Consider the following 18,124-nt stretch of genomic DNA (forward strand, 5'->3'; position numbering starts at 1 on the left):
TAAAGTAGGGCCCTCAAGGATAAAAAATTTGAGACCCACAGCCCTAATGATAAAAATTATGTAATATACAGATGATCTGGTAACTTCTTAGATAAAGTTACATGGCTAGTTTTGTTCATAAAATAGGTCATATCTCTCTGAGTAAACTTATAAAAATACAAAACTAGGTACGTGTTGAGGATTTTCAGAAATTTGTTATCAAACAGTTGAAAAATAGGATTGTGCCACAATAGAGCCACGTGCAAATTTCTGCAGGATTGCTAGAGACTCTGTACATCATAGCTATCAAACTTATATTAACAGGGTAGAAAGGTATTGATTCAGGCGATTAGGATACAAAAGCAGTTGAAATTGGAAGATGGGGAACAAATTTCGCTGACCTATTCGAATATCTGTGTTTCTGTATACTTTGTATACAGAATACTTTGTCGTCATCACGCCCCAACCTTAGACCTTGCTCAGCCATACTGACTTCGTTGCTTGATGCTACCTGCCAGGCTTCTTTTTAAGGCCAAGCTTTTTTCCAAAGAGTTTACTGGGGACACTAAGTACTGGTGTTAATTCTGACACAGGTTTTTAGCCGCAGAGACTTCAGCAATTAATCCTTCTGTGAGAAGGTGCCAGTGGTGGTTCTAACCATTTAAAAGGTGTTTGCTTTCCTACGCTAACAGATTTTCCTCCCCTTTTCTTGACATTACCAAATGTGTGGTGTTGGTTTCTTTTTTTGTTTTGTTTTGTTTTGTCTTTCAGGTATAACCCAACTTTAGTGTTTTGCAGCTATACCATGTGCCAGCCATTAGGAAGTGGGCCCTTCTCACCCACCTCCCCATGTACCTTTTTTTTTTTTCAAAACAAAAATTATTTATTTATTTGTCTGCTAGTTTCACAAGCACTAATGTACACTTCAAATGCAGGCGATCTTTGATCACCAAATTATTTAGCACTTTACGCAGGCCACGGTCATGAAACTTCGAGAGGATGGCTGCTGGCTTCCTGTGGCAGAGCTGGTTGTTCCAATCCCCCCTTCCCTCCTCCGCTCTAACCATTTTGTCTGTCTATCTAGTCTTGTATTTCGTTTTCAAAGCAATGCCATGCAGGGGGTCTCCTTCCTTCCTTTTCTGTTTCATTTTTCTTTTTGGTGCCTAAAAGGGAACAATATATTTTTGAGAAATAAATATGTACAGAGACAAATTATTAATTGTCTGCAACCTTGAGAATGGTATGCAGAAATATGCTCCATTCCCCTGTGATTTCAATTTAGACAAAAGGTTGTTATCCATCACTTTTAATACTTAAGATAGCATTCCATGGATTGTATGAAGGATGTAGTCCTGGGGGAAAAAAGCAAATTATCTTTTCTCTTGAAGAGCAGTAGGCTTATTTTTCCCTTGTTTGGTTTTGCTATCTAAAGATGAAGATGAAGAGGCATGGAATCTAGGTCTAAAAATGTATTGCTTCCCTTTGAAACTTAATCCTGTTCCACCTTTTCATTAATGTTGGCTCATCTTCTCCTTAATTTTTTGTTTGTTTGGTTTGCAGTTTCGATTTTTAGTTTTGTTTTTGCATGAATATGCAAATTAGGAATATATTGTTTTGTGTCTGTGTGCAAGAATCTTCTCTTTCAGATCCAGTAATAAAGTCCTTTTTTAAGTTCTTCATTAAAAAATTCAGTATTTTCCATTCTTAAACAACAATAATAACAATTCTGTGTCAATGAGCAGTAATATCTAGCCATCAATAAGTGACAACCGTTAGGGGAAAGTTAATGTCCTGTAAGAATTTCATTGTCTGCTGTTACTAGGTCACCTCGGGACAGTAGCGGAAGTGGTGAGAAGCTGGAGTTGGAATTATCAAATCTCACAGCGGACGTCCTGGAATTACTCCTGGAATTTGTTTACACAGGTTCCTTAGTCATAGATTCTGCCAACGCCAAAACACTTCTGGAAGCTGCCAGCAAGTTCCAGTTTCATACATTTTGCAAAGTCTGTGTGTCTTTTCTAGGTACGTATTTGTGCTATTTGTCTCTGTTCTACTCCTGAACTTCAAAATTGTCCATGTTGTAGCAGCTCTGCTCTAAAGTGTGTTATTAAATAGTATTGCAACATAACAGACCATCACCACTTGCCCCATTTGAGTATAGCTGTAGTACAGATGCCCTACTGAAGTCATTTCCTAATACAGCCTTGCTTTCTGTATTGTTGCTTAGGAAAAGAGGAAAAGCATGCCTCTAGTCCTTGTTAATGTGCTAAAAGTTCAAGGGTATAGCTAACTGAGGGGATTAAAATGATATTCCCTTGCTCAGTTCTGTCCCCTCAATGTTATTTTCCCTCAGTCCTCAATTTCTAGCCATGCATAGAAAATGACATGGAAAATTATTCAAAACTAGAATTGTTCCAGTTGTGTTTGTATTCTGTCAAAACTTTCCTGTCCCCTTTTCACTGGCTGCATAAACTGCCTTTTTAAATGTTCAAGTGATGTTTTAAGTTACCGCAATGCTAGAAATTTGGGAACCAAATGAAAATTTTGTGAGACAAATTTTTTATGTGGTGGGCAATGCCTTTGTTTTGCCCCCTGCCCACCTAGCTACACCCCAGTAGGAAGTTTTATTTTACATTTATACAAGTAAATGGAACTTTTTTCATGGAACAAAATTCATATTTATTCTGTGTGAGGTTCACCTGGCCCCCATATAGTTCCCCTTTGCACTTTAATTTTACTACACCCTTGAAAGCTTGGTTCAGGCAGTGTTAGCAGGAGGATGAGAAGGCAGCTAATTAATTGACTCAAGGAGGATTTCCATAAGCAATCTGGTAAGTTACCTCTCAAACAGAAGCATATTCTTAGTCCTAAATTCTAGGGGCCTTTTGTAGCTCACTAAATGTGACACTGAAGGGCCCCTAGTTTCAATAATTTCCTTGTTTTTAATTTGCATCCCACAGTTCTTGCCTTTCTGCCTAAAATATTATTCAATGCATCATTATAAAATAATAAATCACAGAATATCACTAGCGGAGATACTTTAACTGTTCACTTTAACTATTGAGTGAATTACATTCAATACCAACCCCTGCTGTCAAATATGAAGATCACCACCACACTGCTTCACACCTGATAGGGAACAACACGACATCATGACCCATGAGCATGCAATACACTGCATCTTGCCTACTCCTCTTCCTAGTTAACCTGAACTGAAAGCCATGAAGTCTTCTTTGGAGATCTCTCTGCAGGTCTTGCTACCTTGAACACTATATGGTAGTGTCTCAGATGCTCTATAGACTGACATCCAAGGACCCTGAAAATTTAGGTTCCCACACTTTTCATATGGATACATCCTTGGGGTCTATGGTGAGTCGAGATCCTGTCTGCATTGGTGCAGGGCAGCCCAGAGTACCCTGGCCCCAGAGCTGCTCTGACCCTCCCCTGTTGCAAAGCCCTCCATTCCAATGCCAAGCAGCTGATCACATATATATCCTACTGAGCTTCCCAGTGTGTGGTCACCTGGCACATCCACTGCCATCATGGTTCACTTTGCTCTGCGGTCAGAACAAAGTGCCCAGCTTCAGTCACATGGCTGGGTGCCTCATTCTGACCTCAGAGTGAGCAACTGGCAGCAGTGGCGGATGAGCCAGGCAGAGCAAGGCGAGTTTCAAACAGCTACCTGGTACTGAAACAGAGGGCTCTGGATCTTCCCAGAGGATACAGAGCAACGGGTGAGGTATACCCCTGTTATGGTGCTGAACAGGGAGGATGTTGTCCCATCCATTTGCACCAGAAATGGGGTTTGAGGCATGCATCCTCCGGTCTCCCTGGTGAGAGGACATGAAGAGGCCATTTTATTTGGCCATGCAGACAGGGTCCCAATTTCAAGAGGCACAAGGTGCGAAGTCCTGACTGTCCAGCTCAGCAGAAATATGATACTTACTTTTGGCTCACTTTATGAGCTGGACACTTTTATATGATGGGTCACCTCATTTATTGGATGTCACTTACACTTCCTTTTCCTAATACATCTCAATCACATCAAAAGTGGACTTCTCCTGTTTCCAGTAGCAGAGAGTTCCTCACATTGTCCCTGTAGCACACATGCTGACAAAAACAACCAAAAGGGAATCTTTCCATTTCTATCACAAGTACTGGTTCTGCTAGACCAAGGCCCTGTGCTTCTTCCGATTTCCCTTATGTGTGTCTTGTCCAGATTGCTCACATCTGTTCCAAAGCTGGATGTTGAATAGCTTTTGCTATACTGGTGAAGATTTTCTTTAATAGATGCCATTCAGTATGTTTTAAATTAATAGATTTTTATGGCTTTTATAATGATCCACAGATATATCCATGCACATTATCTCTGAAGGTTCAACTACTATAACAAAATACATTTATTTCCACTAAATCAATGTGAGATTTTCCTTTTCCAATACTTAATATTTGAATTCAGTGAACCGTGTTATGGTTATGCAATTGGCAGAGTTGGCTGTAGGTTTCATTATAGATGAGGAACTAGAGGTTTGTATTCTCATTTAGAGAATTCATAAAATATAATTGCTTATTTTTATTTATAGGCCTTACTGAATTGAGCTTCAGAGATAGTGAAGTATTCACTATATGGAAAGTTTAGAGGAAAGCATTTCAGTTGGTCTCATTTTTCATTCTTGCATCGCATAAACTGAGCATCTCATAATTCAAAAACACTATTTGCAGTGTTTTTCTGAAAGCCACCAATGGAAAAAAACTGGTCCATTCCACCCAGTATATCACAGAAGCAAATAGGTCCAAAAGATTAATTTTCTTTTTTTCATTTTGTATTTGTTTTATTCAACCACTCTTCCACCTTCTCCTGGATTAATCTAAACCTGGGTAGGAATGATGGGAGTGGCAATCCAACACGTATAGATCTGTGGATCTGGAAAGCAGCTTAAGGAAGGCTACTTTAAGCAACTAAAACTGCTTCTTTTCCCTTCAATCTTGCAATGACTTTAATAATTTTCTTTACAAGAATAAGAATTGTAGGGGGGAAATTGGAGCTTTGGTTTCCCAAATGATGTTTTCTCAATGCAGAATTGGAACATCAGTGGAATAGAAGCTGGTGGCCCATTGTCAGGGTGAGAAATAACATTCATGTAGGCAGCACTAATGAATATGTTACCTTTGTTGGTACTGAAGAAAAAAATTGAGCATTAGTTTTGCCAGCTGGGGAGCAGTGCAGTTAAAATGCTTCTTGCCTCATAATTGTTAAAACCTCATTACTTTTTCTTAACAGAACCTTGGATTGGTGTAGATTCAGTTGCACATGGTCTCTAAACTGTAGTTAATAGATTATGGATGAACTCTTGTAGAATTTTGTCACAGTTCCTTTTCCAGCTATACAGATTCATTGTGCACATCTTTACCATTAAGGGTTTAGTTGGCACAGATATTCACCGAGTTAACACTAAAAGGAATCCCTCCCAGTCAGTTTCCTGGTTTCAAATCCTAGTTGATTCTATTGTTCTTTTTCTCTTGATTACCATTATCCATAATGGTTGATAATGCTGAAATAAAGATGGGTGGCATTACAGACAAAATAATAATCAGAGAAACTAGGAGGAAAGGACTCTAGAGTTATAAAGCCAATACTTAATAGACAGGGAGCATTACATGGCCCTTTAAAAATTGGCAAGAGGAAGTAATGAGAATTCAGCTTTACTTGTTCTATGGATATAAATCTGCACTAATTTCATTCTTTCACAAAACACAATAAATTGAAAAAATTCTCCCCATTGGACACATTTTGTGCATTATTCAATTATTTTTTGCATTTCAGGACTTTTATACAAATTTTTTTTCTTTGTACAAAGCTTACACTGTGAGCACTGTTTTTCTTCAGAATAATTGAGTATTGTGCAAAATATGTCTGTTTTCTTTGCTTGGTGCAAAAAAAAATGCTTTTTGCACAAATCAAAATTTGCAAATTCCTGAAAATGCAAAAAAATCTCACTGCTGTACACCATTTTATTTTCAGGGATGAGCATTTTGTTCACCCCTAGCTCAGGGCAGATCCATTTCCTAACATCTTTTTCTCGGCCGCCATGAGAACTAGCACATTGCTTTTTGTGATTATACCTAAGATTCTGGCTGAAGTTCCTTAAGGGCCTTCTTAGACAATCATACAGAAAACTCCTGTGCAAACTGTATACATCCATTAGTACTCAAATAATGAATGAGCCAGTTGCAGGTTTTTTTACACTGTTGACTGAAATGTTTGTTTTCATGATAAGACTTACAGTTTTGACTCTTAAATAAAAAAATTTATTAGTAATGCTGGCAAACAAATTCCAAGCATGAATCTTGCCAACCTCCTTTAACAATTTCATTTGGTTCCTTTTTTTCTTAGCTAAATAAGGTATTGCTTAGCTGAGTATTTCAACCACAAACACTAAAGGTCTTCCTTAAAAGACTGGTAAACCGGTGGCCTCTATGGTTTCTTTAAAACTACATGTATACATTGTTGATTATATCATTAATGCCATTATGATGAACTGGACCTAAATTGAATATGATGTCTTTGGATAACTTTGCTTGATTGGGTTCCATTTTAAAAGGGGGCAAACCCTTGTTGAGAAGACACCTAGCAAGCATAGCCCGTTGTCAAAAATGGTTTGCTGTTGCCTGTCACCTAAATAGTCAGGATTTAGTCAGTCTTGCACAAAGAAGAATGAATTAAATCACTATTGCTAACTTTTACTGGATAGATATGGATTAACTTGGCTCAACTGTGTGATTTCTGGAATGGCAATTGGCTTAACAATTTAAGTGTTGAAATACGTTCTTCCTATCTTAAACATTATTTCTCTCACTGGCCACTCTTGTGCATTTCCTCATGTCCCAAAGGGCAGAGGATACATGCCTTTTCCCCAGTTCTGAAGGGTTTTTCCCAATATAGGATGGACCCCTACTATGTTGTGACTGTCTTCACTTTTCTTTAAAAAGGGTTTTGGCTCAGAAGTCCCGTTTTCTAGGATAACATAATTGGGGATTATGCGGTTACCTACCTAATGTATTTTAAATTTCATATTTGAGAATTTATAATTCCTTACTTCTTTCACCATTGTTTAAAGAGTGCAATGCCTTTCTTTTTAATTAAAAAAAACAAACCTTTTTTTCCTTTTATAGTTTGAGTTTGAAGGAGTCCAATTTCTTAATAATAAACTTATTTTTATCTATTATATTAATGCACTTATGGAGTTGAACCTTAGTGCTACATCCTCATGCTGCTGGTAAAAGAACATGAAAAATTGAGATATGCACTTCCAAAAGTTTAGATAGCAGGAAGAAAATAATAAAAAATAAAATCATTATCATTATTATCATCATACGACCTTTTTCCTCTCCAGGCAGCTTACAAAAGTTGCAATAGATTAGGTAAAAAATTCTTATCATTTACAAAGGTTAAAATGTCATTAAATGATCATTAAATGATGGAATTAATAGCAATGGAAAGACATACCCATTAAAACCCCAAAAGCAAGAACAATGGCAACAAATATGGAGAATACAGCACAATATTAAGAGCCTGTTCACCTTAATTAGGAGGACCAGTTTGAGGTGGTGACAGGTCTTAATATTCATTCATTCATTCATTCATTCATTCATTCATTCATTATTTTAGTTTTGATAGGGAGTCAGGTACAGGTTGAAGTTAGTGGCTAAGCATAAATATGTTGTTAGTACTAATTGCATACTGTCACTGAAGTCCTACTCTTTCTGCATATCTTGTGCAGCTCCCTGAGATGATCACTGTCATGTGTGTGCATATATGTGCCTTCAAGTCACCTGTTGAGTTATGGTGACCCTGTGAATTTCCTAGGGTTTTCTTAGGCAAGAAATACTCAAAAGGTGATTTTGCCCATTCCTTTATCTGAAATATAGCCTGCACCACTATCATAGGAAATATGAAATCTGACTCTCATGGGAATTCTGCCGCTCATACCAACCTGTAGACCATTTCTGCACTCCTGTGTACTCAATGTAATCTAACATACGTTGGTTTAACACAGGCACAATTCATTCATCTCTTTATTTTATCCCCATTTGCTACGGCCAGATATAATTCTCCTGAGTAGCTATGAGGTCTTGTGTTTGTTATATTTCCGCACTGAACAGATTTGGAGAAACCTGTGGTCATCTAATTTAGCCCTTTGTTCTTGAGGCAGAATCCTTCCCATTCTTGTTCCCTTTTGGATTCTGGATAACAACATATAAGTTCCAAAAGCAGGAAACTGAGTGAAGCAGGTCTGTTTACAGCAAGCAATTGGTTCAGAAAAACACACCAGTATGGCTGAAGCACAAGATAGTGCAAGTCAAGCAAATTAGTGCCCTGGATTTTGACTTGTTCCTCCTCCCTTTTCTCTTTCATGTATGTTGCTTATAGAAAAACAGTTGACTGCTAGCAACTGCCTAGGAATATTAGCCATGGCTGAAGCAATGCAATGCAGTGAGCTATACAACATGGCGAAGGCCTATGCATTGCAGATTTTTCCAGAAGTGGCAAATCAAGAGGAGATTCTTAATATCTCAAAAGATGACTTCATCTCTTACATGTCCAATGACAGCCTGAACACAAAAACGGAAGAGCTGGTTTATGAAACGGTGATAAAGTGGATTAAAAAAGACGCTGCAATCAGAGCTCAGGTAAGGAGAGGGAGAAGCCTTCTTAGATACTTGTTTTTTCTTTGATTTCCATAAATAGCGCCTTCAAAAGAATACTGTTCTATGCTGTTCTAAATCCTAAACCCAGGAGCAAAAGGGGGTGGAAAAGAGCAAAGAGAAAATTAAACTTGCTTTTAATTTCATCATTTGATCCCCATGCCTGATTAGAATTAAAAAGTTCACATTTGCTGCATGTATCACACTAAAAATAGCTTGGTCGAAGATAGCTCTTGAAGGATTAGTATTGTGTGATAATGTGCCTTCAAAAATGGGAAGTCATTTTAAAAAGAAGAAGAAGCAATGTGCATTCAGCAAGAAGTAAGAATAATCGCTAAAGCTCTAGGCACTGAATACTAATAATGTGGCTCAAAGTAGTGAGAGAAACTACACTGTACTATGCTAGCTCTGTGCAGATGCCAGTAAATATTTATCGGGGCTACCTTCTCTGGGCAAGTTACTCTGCTAGGCAGTTGACCTTAACTGAGATAAGGATTCAGATAAGGGTTATAAATACTATTTGTCTTTGAGGACAGCGATAGTAAATGTCCTTGGGCTGAAAGAATTACAACAACAGCACGTAAATTTGCTGGTTGCCTTACCTGATGAAGATTTGCAGTAAGCTAACTTCACATGTTATCGACCCAAGACCTAGGAATTGACTCAGTGATCAAACACCTTCCACATTTGCTCCTGCTATCAGTTCAATTCCTCACTGAAGCTGAGAAAGAATGTTGGATTATTATAGGATAGAATACAGATGCTTATGTAATGTATTCCAGACACTCTTAACAGAAGAAGCTACGACTGCCCCTCCCCAGGAGTTATTATTCGATCATTCCCAAAGCCAGAATCTTTATGTCCCTCACTGTGTTCTAGCATCTCGCTTGCCAAACCTTGCTTTTCAAAATTTAACCCAGCCTAACCATTGTTAAGAATAATTTCCTAATTATAATTGTAGAATTTCTTACTGTTTAGCTTCTCTTCCTAGGTTGGATCATTCAGGTGTTCTTTCCTTTGTACAGACAATTGATGTGATGTCTAGTTAGACACTGTTTATGTGTACGTTTGAGAATTAGGTGCATGTTTAATATACACTAGAAAAACCTGTATGCAGCACCAATTCTACAGTCATTAGATAGCAGAGCTAGAAAACATAGATGTGGTATGCCAAATTTAGTGAAGTTTGTGGAGTCTCTTACAGGGAGTGAAGAAATTGTAGGTGTAGGATTTTGTTTCATTATAAAGAGTTTTTGTGTGTAAATTCTGAATCAAAACAGAGAATATGGGGGCGAAATTATTTGGGGAAGTGCCATCCAGTTGTTACATGGAGACTTACTGCATGACAAAAGAAAGCTGAGAGACAGCGAGAAACGCTTTCTCCTTGCCTCTCTGCATGCTGTTGAAGCACTTCTGTACTCTTCTCAGAGGAGACAGTCATAAAATCATTTCTTTTGTAGCCCTGGAAAAATCTGCTTGGCAAAAGGCACACTTTTATTACCATCTCCTTCTGGAAGGAGAATGAAAATGCTATGAATAAAATGTTATCCCCTGATACAACCTGAAATTATGGGAAACTAAGAATATACCCTGCCCAAGCCTGCTGTATGTGGGCTGTTGGGGGAGGAAAAGGAGCATACACATTGGGAAGACTTCTGCTGAGTTTCCTTTCAGTTGCCAAAGTCTTGGTTTATTATGGTGTGAGGATTAGGAGTCATCATTTGTTTCGTTTTTTTGTTTCTATTAATATTCTATCCTTTATAAAAGTACCCAGAGCAAGCAACTATATTTATACTGTACAGTAAAATATAAATAAACAATAAACGTGCTTTTCACCGAACAATAGGGTTGGACTGGATAGCCCTTGTGGTCTCTTCCAACTCTATGATTTTATGATTCTGCAATAAACATCTACGTATTAAAACATGTGCTTATTACAAAACTTAGAGCCTTGACAGGATGGCATCGGGGCAGAGTGGTGGTGTGGGGGGTGCACAATGCACACCCTGACTCTGCCTTCATGCCAGCGTGACACCACATGCCCCACCAGACGGCTGGCGGCATCACAGTGCTCCTCTGGTGCTACATCCAGATGACACAGTGCCAAAGGAGCACCGAAAAGCCACAGCACTGTTGGCTATGGTGCCCTTTCCAGACCACAAAAAGGAATAGCTTTTTATAGCTCCTTTTTGTGCCACAGAAAGGCCAGATTGGGGCCATGACATGTAGTTGCTGCACCCGGATCTGGCACTGAAAGGAGCAGTTGCAGACTGCGCCTTAGGGGCAATCTGTTCAGCCCCTTAGTTCATTTACCTTGACAGGCACAGAGAGCTGGTCAATAGGAACCTTCTAAGAAGGCAAAGGAAACCCTTTTCTTCAACTACAGCAAGATTCCAGTTTCTTCCTCCCCCTCATACTCCCCTACTGAGAAGACAATGAAAACTCCTTTCTCCTACTGAATGCTTCTTTCTTCCCCTCATGTTCTCCCTTTTAAGCAGGCAAAGGAAACCTCTTTCTTCTGGCAACACCAAGATGGCAGGGTTCTTTTTCCCACTCCCTCAACTTAGGCAGGTAAAAGAAACCCAGTCTAGTCAGCTTTTCTTGCCACTGAAAACTCCAAACAGCCTTGGTGTCTCACCTCACCCTCCTCATTCTCCCAGTTTACTCAACTGTATGGCTTGAGGGTTGGACTACGACTCTGGAGGCCAGGGTTCAATTCCCGCTTGGCCTTGGGCAAGTCACACCCTCTCAGCCTCAGGAGAAAGCAATGGCAAACCTCATCTGAATAAATCTTGCCAAGAAGCCCCCATGATAGGTTTGACTTGAACGCCTACAACACATGCAAGCATACTAGAAGAACGATGCATTGTGGTTGAGAGAGTGAGGATGAGAAATTTGTTTATTTATTTCAGGAGAAACTTTGGAAATTGGAAACATTATAAATTTGGGTAATGCAAATTGCCACTCACCTGTACCTCATGCTGTTGTGATTTCACAATTTTAAGTATTAAGGGGTGGGTGGGAAATGGGGCTTCCGTTTTCTCTCTTTGTTACCATTACCAATGTCTTCTTTGTGCACTCTCCCTTTCTTGTGGCTGTGATTATTTTTCAGCATTGCTCTCTGGCCCTTCTTCTCCTTCTTCCTCCTTCTCCTCCTCCTCCTCCTCCTGAAGAGCCTATTTAGTTTACAGTGGCATGCTTATTTGTTTTGCCAATATGTGTCTCCTTTCATGCTCTTTTGTTTGCTTGCTTGCTTGCTTCCTTTTTTGAAGAGCTTTTAATTTTATATATGTGTGTATGTTTCCTTGGAAAGGAGTGTTTTGCAGTAAAATTACTGTTAAAATCTGGGTAGCTGGTTGCTTTCATGTGTTACAGATAAATCAGCTTTCAAGGGTGACTGCTCTAACTTCTCCCCCCCCCCTTCACCTCTCTGTATCCCGCTGGTTTATAATAGGCATCCTAGTCACAAAGATGCTTATTTTATAAGCATAGAAGCTATTCCTTTTCAGAATGCTTCCATGAAGCCCATGCCTTTAAAATTTCATAATGGCATCTTTTTGATTCTGGAACTCAGGAAGAGATTACCCAGGAGTACAAGGCATAAAGTCAAGCTCAACAGCCATGAACATGTGGGCTTTTTAAAAAATGTCTGTGGATATATGACACTTCCTTGTGGGCAGGAATGATGATACATACTCCAAGACTGATGTTTGCTAGCTAGTTTTTTACTCCTTGTGAACCCTGAATTTAGTATTCTTTAGAACAGTGATTCCCACAATAGGTGGTACACACCTCTGGGGGGAGATGGAAAGATCCACGGGGGCAGTGAGGGGAAAGGGGTGGCAGGGAGGCCTTCATTCATAGTATTGATGTGCAAGAAAGACATGGGGAACCAGCAGCCTCTAGGACCATGGTGGGCATGAAACTTGGTTTCAGGATCCCTTATCTGGGAAACTCTTGCAAGGCTTGGACGTAGGATGTCGCTTCTGTGGCTCACAGTGACACTGTTTTGGAACAGACTGGCTGCAGCAAGGAGTTAGATCACATGTCAGTAGGGGAGAAGTGGTGGCAAAAAAGAACTTTCAATTTTGGGACCCTTCTTAATCTTTGTTTGCTTCACTGGAACTTGGCTGGCCGGCTGGAGCTGTTCTGCTGCTCCTGTTTTCTTCCATAGGACAGGATGAGAGAAGAGGTAGCAGAAGAAACAAAGTTTGGGTATGTGTTTGTTGGAGAACACTTGAAGCTGTGTGGGCAAGACATATCTCTGGTGAAAGAGAGGGAGAAGCATTTGGGGTTGACGCTTGGAAAAAAATCCTTCACCTTAGAGGAGGGGCTCCTGTAGTTAAAATCTCTCCCTTTCCCTATCCATGCCAGTTACCAGTCCAGGACATGTAGCCTCTGTAAACTGCCCACACACACACTGGCTGTGCCCATCTCCACCCCAATGAAGAAAGATTCAGAGTCCTTCTTGCCAGGGAGAAGCTTTTTCTTTTGTACAGGTTGCTTTGGGAGCATCAACCAAGCAGCTGGCTGAACAGCAATTGAGAGGCCTCTTGGCCACAGTAGCCTTTCCTGGAGGGATAACATGGCTGAGAGGTTTCTTGGTTGTTGTTCAGCCAGCTTGCTCTGTTGCTACTCCCAGGGTGACCAGATGCAAAGGGAACAGTGACCAAGATTCAGTAGAACAATAGACCTAATATCAACAAATATGCATTGGGGGAGTGCTAGGGCACTATTGCTTTAGAAGATGCTCAGTTGTTGTCATTGTTATTAGCTGCTTTTGAGTTGACTTCGACCCATAACAACCCCATATATGAGAGACCTCTAAGTTGTCCTATCCCCAGCAGCCTTCCTTGTGTCCTTCAGACTCTTGGCCATGGCTTCCTTGCTATTCCATCTGTAATGTGGTCTTTCTACTCTTCCTCCTGGCCTCTACCTTATCGAGCATTAGTGTCTTTTCTAGTGAGTTCTGTCTTCTTATTACATGGCTAAACTATGACAACCTCAGTTCGGTCATCCCCCCTTCTAGGGAATGTTCAGTCTTGATTTTCTCTAGGAACCATTTATTTTCCTTTTCGGCAGTCTACAGTATCTGCAGAATTCTTCTCCAACTTTCTTCACTGTCCAGCTTTCACACCAATACATAGAAATGAGAAATGCAATGGCACGGACAATCCTAACTTTAGTATTCAATTATATATCTTGACATTTAAGGATTATGTCTAGTTTTCACCTAGCTGCCCTTCCATGTCCTAGTCTTCTTCTGATTTCCTAACTGCAATCTCCATTCTGATTAAAGACTGAGCCAAGTTATGAAAAATCATGACCTAGTCCAGTGTCTTCTTTGTCTAGTTTAAAGTTGTCTAAATCCTCTGTGGTCATTATTTTTGTTTTTAATGTTCAACTGTAGACCTATCTTTGAACTTTCTTCCTTGATTTTCTTCAACAATCATTTCACATCTTTGGTAATTTCTGTTAGTAATATAGTGTCATCAGCATGTCTTAGATTACTGATATCCCTTCCTCCAATTTTCACATCTCCTTCCTCCCAATCTAATCCAATCTAAACATTTGAAGTTTTCAGTACACAAGTTAAACAAATAGGGTGATAAAATAAAGCCTTACCGTACCCCTTTGTTAATTGGAAACCACTCTTATTTTTCAGAAGTTCAGTACCTTTACAGGGTAATACTTACCACCTCTGTCCATACTGTGAAAATCTCTTGCTCAATTTCTACTGTGGAGGAGAAGGTAAACCTGCAACCCTCCAAATACTGAGGACTCCTGTTCTCATCACACCATCCAGCATCTTATGAGGATATGTGGGTCAGGAACATCTGGAATACTACAGGTTGCTGAAATGTGCCACTCTTATAAGCTGACCCTTTTTAAAGTTTGGTGCCTAGTTCGTGCATATTTTTAAGCTTGTGACATGATGTAAGCTTATCGTAGGCCCGGTACATACCTCTGAGAAAGGCCGGACTGGACATGGCCTGTTTTCCTGCGGAGGAGACCGCAGCAGCCAAACTGCATGGCATCTCTCCACCCCAAAAAGGTGCATGTCAGGAGCGTGCCATTGGCATACCAGTGATATAAGTGACACGCAGCAACGTCTATACGCTTGCACGTTGCTTACATCAAGATGGCAGTCCCCATGTGGATGGGGGGCCGCCATTAGGATGCTGCGTGCTCTGGAACCCTAGTATTGGCGGCAGCACAGCGCTTTTGGTCCATCTGTCTCGGGCCCTAGTTTTCATTTTAGCCGTTGGTTTCTGTCTTTACATTAAATACTTGTCAGAAAATTGGAACGTCTTCTCTGGAATAAATCCATAGTTGCATTCAAAGACATAGCTTGTCAGTCTGTATCAGTAAGTGAAGGGATCTTGTAGATCTTTTGAGACTAGCTGAGAGAAAAGTTTGTAGCGTATGCTTTGACAGACTAGGGTTAGGGTACACTGTAGAAATCATGCAGTTTGACACCACTTTAACTGCCATGGCTCCATTTTACAGAATCCTGGGTTTTATAATTTTGTGAGGCACCAGCATTCTGTGGCAGAGAAGGCTAAAGAACTTGTCAAACTACAAATCCCAAGATTCCATAGGATGGAGCTACATCACTTAAAATGCTGTCAAGTAGCATTATTTCTACTGTGTAGGTGCACCCTCAGTCTACTTCGCTGGTTTAAAATTAGCTTTGTAAACAAAGCCTATAACAGCCGTGCAAGCTTGTTTATAATTCTGCTACAATTCACACATATGGAGAGGGGCATGGAAGAGTATTATAAAGCCTTGAGAAAGGTGGTGTGGTGATCAGCATTTCCACTCTTTTCTTTTTGCATCAGTTCAGGTAAATGGTGAACATAACAGATATAGTAATTGCTAGCGGTGACAATATAATCTGAAAGTCACACAGATCTGTTTAGGTCACTGAAAAATCTGCTAGGGAGCAAGTCAGTACCGGTGCACTTGCTATTGTTGCCATCACACCTGCTCTAAATCCTACTAGGTGGCAGCTGCCTATATGTGGCCAGCAGCTTTGTGTACAGTATCTAAGTAGCATACTAATGAATAAGCTTCTTTGGCGTTTTTGTAGTATGGCAGAGTAGAGAGAAAAAATGATGGCTGTAGTTAGTGATTTTCAAGATGTAGTGAGGGGCCTTGTGCGTTTCACCATGGAAAAGTGGCAATAATAGCTGGCAACTTCTTCTAACTAACCGCTTGCCCACTCTTACAAATCTTCTTCTGCATCATGCAGCCACTTCAGTGTGCATCAGGAAATAGTGAGGCCAAGTAAACCTGGTCACTGCTCTGCCTGTCCCTGGGTCCCCCATGAAACATTGAGTTGGATGCGGCAAATTTACAGCGGAGGATTCTCAGCAGAGCTATTGATGTGGAAAGGGTTTGTTGTAAGGCAGAATGTACCTGAATGGGATTTTCACTGAGATAGCCTTCACATTCAGCCAGCATGTGTGCAGCAGCTGTAGTAGGATCCATGTGGGGCTTGACCTGACCTATAGCTTGCATGTTTGGAGTTCATAGTGCTGGAATGTCTTGAGAATCCTGTTTACATGAGTTGTGGTGGACTATTAAAAGAGAAGCTCAATGCATGATATGACAAAACAACGGAGAGTTGCTTGGAAGAAATTTTGCTGCTTTTCTCCCCTACCTTCCAAAGGTCATTCAATCTGCCTGCAGAAGAGTAAATAAGAACTCAATATTTATTAAGTTAATGCTTTGTAAATATCTATATCCCAGTGCTTTGGAACTGAATACCAACTGCACGTAATAACACTTCTGGAGTTATCTGGGTATCCTGTTTATGCAGGTGGTTGGAGGGAAGATTGTTGTTTCCAGAATAAAAATTTAGAATAAAGAATCAGCCTTAGACTCTCTGTTCCTGAATAGTTAGGTGGATCACATGGCAATAGAAAAGGCTGAAGATTAGCTGGAGACTGGTTGGCCTGATGGTTTCACAACTATTGGCTGGCATTCTGGAGATTATCACATGGAGAGTAAGGAAAACAGCAATGCAGATTGCTCCCATCCGTATTCTCTCATTCGCGCAATCGGGAGAAAGATTATCACCCCCGTGCACTTATCCCATTCTTCTCCCATCAGTTAAGTGTAATGGACCTGTCATTTGGTGTTACCTGAAACTTCCGTTAATACTAAATGACAGGTCCATTACATTTCACGAACAGGAGAAGATTGGGATAAGCACTCAGGGGTGATAATCTCCCCCGATCGTACCAATGAGACAGAATAAGGATGGGAGCAATCTATTCTGCTGCCATCCTTACCCTCTGTGTGTTAATCTCCTCTGTTAGCAACCTGCATAGAGTTAAGTGCACCTTAGGCCTGTATGTGTCTTTTTGTTGTTGTTGTTCTCAATATGAAGCTTGGTATTCTCTTTGACCTTCCGCAGTGACCAAAAGCCTCCCCAGCTCACCCTTAGCTGCTGTAGTGCCCTCCCTGTTGCCATTTTATGGCTAATGGAAAGTTCAGAGGAATAATAATAATAATAATAATAATAATAATAATAAATTTTATTTGTATACCGCTTTTCCATAGATCAAAGCAGTTTATAGACCATATAAAAACCAGTACAAACATCTCATAAAAATAGATAAAATACACTAATGCAAATTATACAAAATCTGAACACAATCATTCAACAGGGTAAGGCAGAGATCGAATTGAAGAAGAATCTGGCTATGTCCCTGTAGTCAGATGCAAAATAAGTGTGTCATCTGCTGAGGCCTCCAGGTGTCTAGCCAGACAATTCACCATTCCCCTGCCCTTCTCTTCACCAACAATGAGATGATCACTGGATCACTGGGAGGAGGGGGGGGGCTACAGTGGCTAAATGTTGAGTCTAGGGGATGTTGAGGGTTGTGCCTCTGGCCCCAGCCATGTGATTGGGGATCCCTTTACCTTCTCTTCTCCTCGATGGCATGGCTGAGTCCATCCTCAGAAGAAGGACCAGCGTACCAAGCAGCCTCTCCATTGTGCAGAAGTGGCGGGGGCAGCTCCAGGAACAGGCCATCCCCTTTCTCTGCACTGCTCAGTGTGGGAAAGATGTGTGTGTGTCTGTCTGTGTGTGTGTGTGTGTGTGGCACCTGACATACAAACAACTAGCTTGGCCCAATTTGGGCCTAGTCAAGCTATTTCCATACCACAAAACCCCGTCTACATTCCAGGGTTTCAGGGAAACGCTGGGGTTTTCACTGACTTTTCCAATACTGGGGCAAAGTTGGGTTAACTGGAAAAGCCCACAGCATTCCACCAGACGTCACCATGCATTGTAGGAACAGGTACCACCAGCCTTAGGGGGCATGGGGTTTTTTACCCACGCAGATAAGCCCTAGAACTTGGAAAGGCAGCTATGAAAAAACTAAACAAGATCACGAATGCAAAGATAGACCATTGAATACTAGAG

General features: G+C 40.5%; 1 protein-coding gene across 1 annotated transcript in view; it reads left to right on the forward strand.

Annotated features, from left to right (window-relative positions):
- The window catches only part of KLHL29 (kelch like family member 29), a 401,354-nt gene that overhangs the window by 320,480 nt on the left and 62,750 nt on the right, over nucleotides 1-18,124 (forward strand). The window contains exons 7-8 of the mRNA XM_042440747.1: nucleotides 1,802-2,001; nucleotides 8,411-8,670. Of these exons, the coding sequence (XP_042296681.1) occupies nucleotides 1,802-2,001; nucleotides 8,411-8,670 (460 nt within the window). The remainder of the gene's footprint in view (nucleotides 1-1,801; nucleotides 2,002-8,410; nucleotides 8,671-18,124) is intronic.

This window comes from Sceloporus undulatus, chromosome 1 (genome assembly GCF_019175285.1).
Source record: "Sceloporus undulatus isolate JIND9_A2432 ecotype Alabama chromosome 1, SceUnd_v1.1, whole genome shotgun sequence".
In the NCBI taxonomy this organism is placed as follows: Eukaryota; Metazoa; Chordata; class Lepidosauria; order Squamata; family Phrynosomatidae; genus Sceloporus; species Sceloporus undulatus.